The 10,638-nt window shown below is 48.7% G+C and overlaps 1 protein-coding gene across 3 annotated transcripts; it reads left to right on the top strand.

The window, feature by feature from the left end:
- The first annotated feature begins 1,320 nt into the window (after positions 1-1,320).
- TP53INP1 (tumor protein p53 inducible nuclear protein 1) lies at positions 1,321-10,456 on the top strand. Of its 3 annotated transcripts, none has more exons than XM_068672287.1 (5): positions 1,321-1,451; positions 2,313-2,583; positions 3,052-3,403; positions 4,950-4,983; positions 7,024-7,189. In XM_068672287.1, exons 2-5 carry the CDS (start codon positions 2,472-2,474, stop codon positions 7,039-7,041), a joined length of 516 nt encoding a protein of 171 aa, XP_068528388.1. In that variant the 5' UTR covers positions 1,321-1,451; positions 2,313-2,471; the 3' UTR covers positions 7,042-7,189. The 3 variants fall into 3 exon arrangements, with proteins under 3 accessions (XP_068528388.1, XP_068528386.1, XP_068528387.1); XM_068672286.1 differs by lacking the exon at positions 4,950-4,983 and adding an exon at positions 1,848-1,937 and having other exon boundaries at positions 1,403-1,451; positions 7,024-10,456; XM_068672285.1 differs by lacking the exon at positions 4,950-4,983 and having other exon boundaries at positions 7,024-10,456.
- Positions 10,457-10,638: the final 182 nt, after the last annotated feature.

The raw sequence follows: 10,638 nt of genomic DNA, 5'->3' as shown, positions 1-10,638 counted from the left end.
TGTGCACAAATATGAAAGAGGGCAGCCAGTCCTAATGGAAAATGACTGACGAGTGCCTCGGGGCTAAGGTGACACCGTCACTGAAGGCACCACAAAAAAAAAGCCCAGAGGTATTCGGACCAGCCTTCCGAAAGGGTTTTTATTTTGGCTGAGTCAAGGAAGAGGGCTCGAAGCATGGCTAAAGCTCACCGCTATTTTTTAATCTGGCTATGATTTACAGTGGCTCCCTGCCAACGAAAATGTGGAGACAGCATCGTGCCTGGTTTTGCTCTCTAACAATAGGAGAAGAAGGATTTGCTTGCTGACAGCTTCGAAGGAAAAAAGTATTCTCCCCTGTCTAACCCAGGACTCTTTTTCTGAGAAGGATCACGGGTCTAACGTTTGCAGATAACAGTTTTTCCCCAGAAAACCGAAGGCCCAACTTGTTTAGTCTGCTTTGGAGGATCACATCCAGTAACTTCTGCTTCCTTGGCTCTCGCGCAGCCAAACTACGAGGCTCCGAGTCAGGTCCAAAGCGGATTCTTGAATTTGCTGAGTTCACGCTCTAGAAATATAGGAACAGGTCCCTGACACCTGTTTCGCATAAAAATCTGGAAAGGCCTGGCCTTGTTCGAAATCTCAACTTGCTGTTCGGGAAAGCAGCGTTACAGACGTGTGGCTTACAACGGGAACGATCAACCCGGTATCTTTACACCAACGTTGCAGACAGCTTTGAGCTAACCAAAGCCGAAGCAGAAAGGGAAGTGGCCATTTGACCGAGGCTGATGTTTAGGTTTAAAAGCCCTCTTTCGGGACAGAACATTTTGTACAGAGACACCAGCGTGAGACTGGGCTTGGCTGTGCTCGGACCCATCCAAACCACTCGTGCCTTAAACAACAGGGACAAAACAAATTTACGTCCCGAAATGTGAGGCGGGGAAGCCTGGAACCTTTTGAACCTTTTGGAATCTGTTACGGACCAAGTGAAACCAGCGAGGCATTTATGGGGAGAAATGAAGGGTTTGGGGGTTCCTGGGTGCACACGATCAATTTCTTCACACGAATCCCTCGGGGCGATGTGGGGAGGCACGTTAGGGGCAGCTTGGGCGGGTTTTTTGCACATCTTTGGGGTTTATGTCGGGGGATCTGCTTGGTGCTTAACTCGGGCTCCCCGTGAGGGGGCACCTCAGGAACCCCCTCAGCGGGCTCCCCCCCCCATCCCCATCCCCTCCCCTCAGCCTCGCGGGGGGCCGGGAGGGGGGCGGAGCCTCCCCCCTCCCCTCAGCGAAGCCCCGCCCCTTTTCTCCCCCCCTCCCCGTCACGTGCGTTAGCGACAGGCGGCGGCGGCGCCTCCCATTGGCGGAGGGGCGGGGGGCGGGGCCTCGCGCCCCCCCCCCCCACAACAAAGGGCGGCGCGGGCACGGCGCGCGCCCGGCGCCGGGAGCGGCAGCGGCGGGAGCGGGAGCGCGCAGGTGGGCGCCGGGCTGGGACCTGGGGGGGGGGGGGGGGGGAGCCGGGTTTTGGGGTCAGGGCTCTCGGATTTGGGGTTCCCGGCCCGGTGCCTCGCTGCCGGCACGGAGCTGGGGCCGCCGGGGTGTGTGTGTGTGTATGGGGGGGTGGTGGGAGCCGCCTGGCGGCAGCAGGGCTGCTGGCGCTGCCTCCGCTGTTGTTTATTTATTTTTTATTTTATCATTATTTATTTTTACTTTTTCTGCCTTACTTTGGTTTCCTTGAACCTTCCCGGATCGGCTGTGCACCCCTCGTTTGTGGGGGTCGTTGTTTGGGGCGGGGGTTGGGGTCCCTCCCTGTACCCCCCCCCCCCCCCCCCAGGAGGTGGTGTGTGTGTGTGGGTAATTAATTTACCTCAGTTAATTACGAGTCTGCTGTGTTATTGGAGCGGTGTTGAGCTGTGAGAGCCCTGACGAGCGGCAGGAGCTCAAATAATGAGCTGTTTTAGGGTAAGCTGCGTTGTAACGGTGCCGTTAAGCACCCTTGGGTGCTGTCTGAGGCACTGCCCCCCCCACACCCCCCCCCCATTCCCCTCCCTGCCCCCGGGGAGGCCGGCGGGGTGCTGGGCAGCAGCACAAAAGCTCCCCCCTCACCCGGCAGAAGGAGGGGTTGGAGGCTGGGCAGGGCTCCGTGCGGGGAGGAGGACCTGGGAGGAAGGCTGTCCTCGCCCAGCAGGCAGCCAGGCTGCCCCAGTGCCTCTCACTGGGGGGAGAAACTCCCACAGACACCGCCGGCAGCACCAAGGGGAGGGTTTGCATTCGCTTCCCTGAGGGTGTTATTGCTGCTTGGTCATTAACAGCCTGTTTGTGTTTGTTTTCTCGCAGTGTTTACCAGCCATGACTCTGAACGTCCCGTGCCGAAGCTGATAAAGCATCCATGCACTTTAATCTCCAGTCGATGCCGCTCTGCTAATACAGTGTGAGCCGTGCCTTGCTCCTGGGGCGTAAAGATCCACCAGCCAAAGCCTTGTTCCTGCCTTAGTGATGTTCCAGAGGTTAAATAACATGTTCATGGGAGACATCGACAGCCTGTCCAGCCAAGAGCCAGAGTTCAGTGAGAAGGAGGATGATGAGTGGATTCTGGTTGACTTCATAGGTAAGGTGGTCTGTACTTGTCGCCTTTCCACACGAAGAAACCAGTCACTTAGCAGGGTCTTGGCCTAAGAAAAAGGAATGTAGATAGAAACGTACATCTTCTGAGCAAACAGAAGGTGTCTTCTGAGCAAAGGCACCAAAACAGGTTATGTAAACGGATGAGAAGAGTGATGTCAGGGCTCTAGACCTGACACAGGCTTCAGCAGAGCCTCTCGTGCTGATAAACCCTATTTGACTTATTACACAATTGCACTGCTCTGCTGATAACAGTTATTTTACGTGTCTGGTGTCTAGCCTGGATCATCAGGGAACTCCCTTTTCCCCTCCCCTTGCTCGTAAAGCAGATTTTGTGTACATGCTGACAGGGGTGTATTTCTGCTTCTGCCTTCCTATATCCCGTTTCTGGCTTGGTTTGACCTTGCTGGCTGTGTCCTGCTCTTGCCAACGACCCTGGCTTCCTCCCCTGCAGCAGACACCTGCACCAACTGCTCCGCAGAGGAAGGGGACCTCGCCGAAGCGCCGGCCGCCGGCAGCTCGCCCGTCTTCCCCTGCTTACCGCCCCCCTTGGAGCACCTGCCGGAGGCCAGCGAGTCCTGCTTCATCCACTTCGAGTCGTGCCCCATGGAGGAGAGCTGGTTCATCACCCCTCCGCCCTGCTTCACCGCCGGCGGGCTCACGGCCATCAAGGTGGAGACCAGTCCCATGGAGAACCTCCTCATCGAGCACCCCAGCATGTCCGTCTACGCCGTCCACGACGCCTGCCACAGCCTCAGTGAGCCCGGCTGCGGGGATGAGGAGTTCCACAGCCCAGGTAGCCCCAGGTACGTCTCGCCTCGTCGCAAAAAGATCTGGTTTCTACTTAATCATTGTAGACACTTAATACTGAATTTTCCAGCTTATCCTGGAGTGAGTGAATAAAGCATGAATCCTGCACAAGCAGAGCAGGGCGGGCAGAGCTGCCTGCCTAGGAAAATAGGAGGGGATGACAGGGCTGTGAAGGACTTGGGGATGCTGTTTTGGCACTGTGCTGCATGTTTATGGAGCCCAGTTGTTCCCTCAGGACACACTCCAGGTCTGGCAGTTAACTGTAGCTGGTATTACACACTTAAAAGCATTCAGACCCCTCGTAGCTATGGGTATTTTTCATTAGTCAGTACCTCTTCAGTCACCTCGAGGTGAAAAATATTACTTTAACAATCCTGGCAGGAAAGTCCTTTTGTTTTTCTAACCTAGTGATGGATTAGGGCAAGAGATTAAATCTCCCACGCACACCTTGTGGAACAAAATGAAATTGATGCTCGTAGATTTACTCCCCACAAGGTGAAAAAATTGCACTGTAAACTTCTAGCAGGAGCTGTGCTATTTTAGCTTTGGGTCCTAAAGATCTGGCCCTGTGGAACTGCTGCTGTAGTGCTTGGTGCACTGCTTCCTTGGTGCTAAATGGGCAGTGCATCTATCTACATGATACAGACATCTATATAATATAGTATGTGTACAAATAGAGTGTATCTGTGCCATCGTGGCTCCTCATTTGCCCGTGTTCCCCTAATTAAAAATAATGGGATGGTTTGTGAGTCCTGGCTAACAAAGACTGACTCTTCCTGACACCCGTAGCAACAATAACTAAAAAAATTGTAGTCTAGTGAGCTTTGTAGAGGAAAACAGTGAGTTCAGTGCTATAGGTAGATGCCCGCTGACTTTTCTGATCAGCTCCTTGCCACGCTTCAAGCTCTCAGTTTGAAGAACGAAGTGACTTTGAGATAGTGCACGCTGCTGTGTAACAAAGCACAGCCCTGGTATCTGTAGTCCTGGATTGCTGTAGTTACTTGGGGAGGGCAGTTTGTGGTGTAAAGCATCAAGGGCTGAGCTTACCTTGGTAGGAGGCGATGTGCACACAGCACCTTTTTAAAAATGAAGATCTGAGGGAATCTGAGGTAAGCACAGGGAGTCAGGCGTGGTTTGGTGAAGGGCAGTAGGCCAGTTTATCTAAACTGTTAATCTCCAGGGGATAGGAACACCTGAAGTCGGATACGGACTTCTCTGGTGACTTGTGAACGAGAGATGCTTCTCCCAAAGAATTTATATCAGTATCTTGTATTGCGTTAAGCTACTTGAACGTGTTGGGGAGCTAAAGCTGAGATCCTCAGCTGGCGTGTCACAAAGTTTCTTCACGCTGACTTCTCAGTTGCTGCTTTATTTAGATGACCTGGGCTTGTGTGGAAAATGTAACTATTTTGGGTGGCAGAACTGGGAGCAGATTAAAGTCTAAATCACAAACAGGGAAAATCAATGACACTGCTGATGCAATGAGTCTCAAACTGTTCTGCAGTCCCCAGTGATTTAATGGTTGGCCATTTAACATTGTAGGGCCAAGAAAAGCTGCTTAAGGCACGCTGGCACAGTAAGTACTCCTGTTTTGGGACAGTGCTTCTTGTTTGATCAGCCTGCTAGCAACATTGCTTCCTCTAGAGCCTTGTATGCCGAAACAATACTCATTTGTAGGACTAACCTTTGTGCCAAATAATGTGAATTGATCGAGCCTAACTCCATCTGCTTTAACAAGCCAAAATGCTAAGTGCAGAAAAATCAGTTTAATTGTTGCGGGGTCTGGATCCCAACATGTTCCTTACGAGGCCTGGCTGTGTAGTGCAACTAGCAGGATGCTTAGCTTTCTGGCAAAACAGAGGCTGAGGACACAGAGTGTGTGTAGCAGCAGGCTGGCTTTAGCCACAACCTCTCTAAAATGAGATCTGTGAGGGTAGGGGGTTGTCAGTTCCAAAGCCTGGGGCCCACTAGTGCCAGACTACCATGAGCAAACAGTAAGGTACAGGAGTGAGGAGTGCACGTCCTCCTGGATAATTCACACATCTGCCATCCCAGTCTCATTTTTTCATTTTTCCCCTTTTTATTACTCTTCCAGCACCGGTTTGTAAAGCATGAGGGGTGTGTGAAATGGAAACCATCCTCAGCAAGATTTTTAAATCGGTCTTCCTCCTTTTTGTGGAGGAAATCTCCATTTGCTCCTTCCAAATTTCTTTCAAAGCAAAAGGATGTTGCATAAACTTCCCTCTGTTCTTTAAGCTGGTCATGTTTTTCCATAGTAAACCACAACGCTTTGTGTTAGCAGCCGATGCCCTTCACTTGTTCCTTGCTTCATATTTCAAGTGTTTAGGATAAATCTGTTGAGGGAAGAAGAGAGAATGAGCATGCCATAAGTGACTCTTCTGGAGTCTGTAGGCTTGAGTGCACCTGTACGCAGGGAGCTAAAAAGCAAGTAGATCAAGTGGATTTTTACACTAAAAAGGTGAAAATTAGAGTGGAGGGGCAGGGTGAAGTACCACACTGCCAGCACATCCCTTCCACGTGGAGTGGGGAGAGGCAGAGCTCATGTCTGTGCTGATCGCCTGCAAGGGCAAGGCTGAGGGGGTGTACCATGGGCATGGCAGCCCAGACTGGCTGCAGGCTCTCCAGGAGCTCACAGATCTGGGACAAGAAGGGCAATTAACCCTCCCCAGGGTTAATGGGCTTCACAGAGTAGTAAGACTTCCCAACAGGTACTTTGCTTGTGCCTGAGCAAGATCCTGGCCCTGCAGACACCTTGCTGGGCAGGAGGGGGGAAGGCGAGTAGTGCTGGTGCCACTGGTCTCACTCCAACTGTGGCATTCAGACTTGGGGTTTGCTTTTTCACTTCTAAAACTGCGAGGTTATTTAATCCTTGGGAAGTTTTTAGGAAATCCAGTGGTTGTTCTGGGAAGTAGGGAAGTCCTCTCTCAATGTGTCAGTCCCCGCTTGCATAGGCTGCTGTTCTGTTCCTCACTAGTGCATGATGGAGTGAGGGCTTGCCGAAACTGCTGCCTCCCTGCTCGTGAAATCAAGCGGGCTGGCTGGAGAATGACCCTTCTGAGCTGCTCCCAGCGCGTGCCACCACTGGTCTCTCTCCCATTCTCGTGCATGAACATGGGTTGGGTTTATTTGTGTGGCCAGTGACCCAGCTGTATGCTTCCATCCGTGTGCTTTTGTTTTCAGACCGAACAAATGATGTTCAAGGTGATTTTTTTTTTAAACCAAACTTAGCCCCGTGGATAAATCTAAGTCTTCTAAAGCTGGATCAGTGACGCATGCAGCCTTGTGGCTCTGATCCCTGCTGCATCTTGGGGTTGGGGAGGTGGGGCAGGGAAGGAAAAGTACAATAGCATAATAGCTCGAGGCTATTGTGTTGCCTCTGCAGAAAAAGTGAGTTGGCAGCACTACACCCTACTTACCAATGTGATTTTTTTTTTTTTTCCTGAATTGACTTGGCCTAAGCTGGGCCCAAATCGTTTTCCAGTAGAATGAGGGTGCCCCTGCTTGACCTGCCCGATGCTGAAGTTCTCACGCCCTGTACAGTTTGCCTCTTTTCAATGCTAACTCGGTGACCATCTAAATTTCCTTCTGTTCTCAGACTGGAGGCCCAAAATGAAACGGGACAGCGTGTTCACTGCTACGTCGCGGCTCTCGCTACTCGTTCAGCCTTTCTGGAAAAATCCAAGAGCTTTCGTCCTACCCACTGGATAAAGGAGCACGGCGAAAGACACTATCTCAGCAGGAACGGCCTCCGCCGCCAAAACCTCACCAGGGATTGCCACTCTCGGCAGCTCAAGCACAACGGACTCTTTGTTCACCAGCCTTGCCAGCGTCAGTTCAATTACTGACGGCTCTCGGGGGTTTTTAATCTGTGCTCTAATTGGTTCTTAGGTCGCTCCTGTTCTCGCGCGTAGGTAAGTGTGGTCAATCCGAAGCTGATTATTGTTCCCTCAGACACAGTCATAGCTAGAGCTGCGTGCGTTCCAAACGACACCTCTCCAGACATCTCGCTGCAAGTCCTACACGGTGTTTAATGTCAGTGTCCTGGAAGCCTGGAAGCCCAGCAGCACGACAGGTTGGGCTGTTTTATACGCCGATGGGGTCTTAGGTGGCCTCTGAGGGCCACCTAAGTGGAGGAGACTTAACTGAGATGGAAAATCAGTTGCATCTTTGCATTAATCAAAGCAGAGTTAGAGAATCTGAGGTTAGCCATATGCTTTAATGACAAATACTTGACAGCTTGTGTATCTGTCTGTATTCAGCATCTGTGATCACCTTCTAACAAGGAAGTACCATAGCTGCCAGTGGATTTTTACATAGCAATGCTGAACTGTTACAAGAAGGACATCTCATCCAAATTGCCGAGTACCTGTCTGTGTTTGAGAGGAGTTGGCGTTGCGTTGGGTACGTGATGTGGGTGTCAGAAATGGGCTAAATGTCCCTTCGATGTTCCTGCAGTGTGACATGGCACTGGTCTTGCAGATGTAGTACCTCACAGTGGAGTGAAAGGAAAAGTGGACCTATGGGTTAAATGCAGGTGCGTAACCCAGAGAGCTGAACTGTTTTACCTGGTACAGTTTGAGTTCTCCCCTTTCTCTATCTCTTCTTGTCTAAGACAGACATATTTTTCCAAACCCTAACCCATTCCCTTTAATCTGTCTAGTTACAGAAAAAGATGGTGGAACAACTGTTCTTGTTCTAATCCTGTCAGTAGATGACTGCTTTTTAAAGAAGTCAGGCTGATGCTCAGCTATTTCTGAGCTGCTATTTGCTGTTAGATTTTTTTTCTTGTTTACGGGTTGAGAGTTGCTCAAAAATAGCTGAAAGTTTGTTTTTAGCAGAAGTTTTCCTAACTAACTTTCTCTAGTCCCCCTCTCCAATGAAGTCTGAGTTTTTAATTGTGAGTGGAAATGAAGGGTGGTGTGGAAGGGAGAAAAGAGTGCTGAAAGCCTTAACTAATCACAAAGATAACTGTATGAATTGAGACACATCAGCAGTGCTTTCTCTTCCCTTCAGCTGGGCAGAGGAGGACTGGACATGAATTCTGTAGGCCAACAGGGAAGAGAAGCCATTCAAAACCAGCAAATACTTGAGAATTCTGGAAGGAGGCAGGCACTTAAAGTTTACCTGTTAACAGAGTGGATGTGGCACACTGAACCCTGATAGATAATCTAGGAAGTAGGTAAGGTGGCTTGGGAGGTGAAGAAGCAAAAATCTTCACAGAAAGAAGGGGGAAATATGTAAATTTACCTCCTTTCTGTCAGTGCTCAACTGTTTTTCCCTGTGTTTAGTGCCTAGGGCATTAAAGTGTTAACGTTGCAGTCATGTCTTCCAGTAGTCCTTATACAAAAGCTAGTATAAGGAGTCATGTGGGGGGTCTCTGGAAATTGGGCGAGGTCAATAATGTGAATTATTCCAGGCCTGCATTGCTTTATTTTCTTTATTTTCAGTCCAGCCAAATGCTGCAGTTCTGCAGAAGCCCAACAACCCGAGTTAGCCCCGATGTAGTGTTGGTGTTGCATGGAGTGCAACTGGAATTGCTGTGGAACATACCTAGGGTATGGAGAACAGCACCTAGCATCTGTTTCATTTTATCATCTGTTTCACTGCAGTTTTGCTGCTTCCCTGAGTTTAGTTCTGATTGTTGCAAAGGGATGTTGACAAATAGTTAAATGTGTAAGAGCAAGTGGTGCTTTCCTGGATATGCTAGATCTTTAGACACATGGAGTTCATATGGACTGTGAAAGAACAAAATTGGTCACATCGTGAGCCTCAGGTAGGGGTTTTGTTACTATTCACAGCAGCCTGTACCTATGTCCATACAGGAATTCTTCTGTGGTCCAAATATTCTGGTTTACCTGCAAGTAGCTGTAGTTTCACCAGTCTCACATCTGTACACTGGCATAAATACTTCTACTTGTCTCAGATTATCTACCTTTATCACTCCAACTCTTTGTCCAACTTAAACTTCCTTCTCCCCGACAGCTTTCTAGCTCAGGAAAATTCTGTGCTTTCCTGCGTTGTTTCTCTTGATGCGTAAGTAACTACTTTCCTTCAGCTTTAATTTTCCTAAAGTTAAATGAAGGAAGATGGCGTCTCCACCTCCCTGTGTTGGAAGGAGTAAGTAATCCTTTGAATCTCAGTGGGGAGATGGAGTTGAGAGTACAAAGGCTCCCAGGCATTAAAATGAGAGCCTTGGTTTGTTCTTAGCAGGCAAGTAAATGCAACTTCAGACTGCTCCTAGAGTTGGGAGAAACTGATCTTTTTTTATACTACATTACTAGATAACTTTCTGGTGATGAACGCCTATATCTTTCAGGATATAAACTGTTTTGTTGCACAAAGCTGTGCTTTTCGATTTGTAATATTGGAAACCATATTATTGTGTGAGATAGTACTGCATCAATTGCTTTTTGTTAATTTGTTTTGAATATTTATGTTGGTCTAGCCCCATTTTATGCCTGGAGCTATTGGGCAATTAGATTTGTTATGGTTTTCTGTTTTAATAGTGAGCTGTGTGGCTTTTTATATGGTTTTTGAACTGTATTAAAATGTGTGTTTTTTCTTGTAAAAGTGGAGGCCTTGCACTGTCTCATACTGATTGATATTCATGAATCCTTCAGAAATGGTATTTTCATATGTATTGGTCAATGGACAGATTTTGCATTTTAAACTGTGCCTTCTCGGTGTAACTTTACACAGCAAACTTGAAGATTCAAAAGGGACATTTCACTTAGGGTCGATACTGTACATCAGTCTATGCATCTATGGCAGCTTCTTTCTAGAGCCACTTCTCTATTTGTAGCAGACCTTTTGATACGGAAGAATGTCTGGCTCTTACTTTTAATAGCTTAACACAAGCTGAAAAATGACAAAATACAGCACTTTGCCAAAAAAAAAAAAAAAGTAGCATTGCTTAATAACCAGTGTGCATTTACTAAAGCGATCCTTCTGTATTTTGTTTGCGTAGTGCGTGACGCGCACCATGGGAGACGTGATCCAAACTCAATAAAAAAATGGCCTATCAAAAATTGTCAGTCTTACTTTGTCTTAAACTTGAAATGCGTGAGCACCACCCCTTGGAGTGCGGTAGGTATGAATATGGTGAGTGCAGCAGAATTCTTGCTGTGGTACAAAGATTTCTGGGGGAATTGGCCTGCATTGCTCAATCAAGTGACAATGCGTGGTCTGAGGGATGTTTTGGCTGCAAGTG

The sequence above is a fragment of the Anas acuta genome, chromosome 2, assembly GCF_963932015.1.
Source record: "Anas acuta chromosome 2, bAnaAcu1.1, whole genome shotgun sequence".
NCBI classification, from domain to species: domain Eukaryota; kingdom Metazoa; phylum Chordata; class Aves; order Anseriformes; family Anatidae; genus Anas; species Anas acuta.
This window is presented reverse-complemented; position numbering and strand designations above follow the sequence as displayed.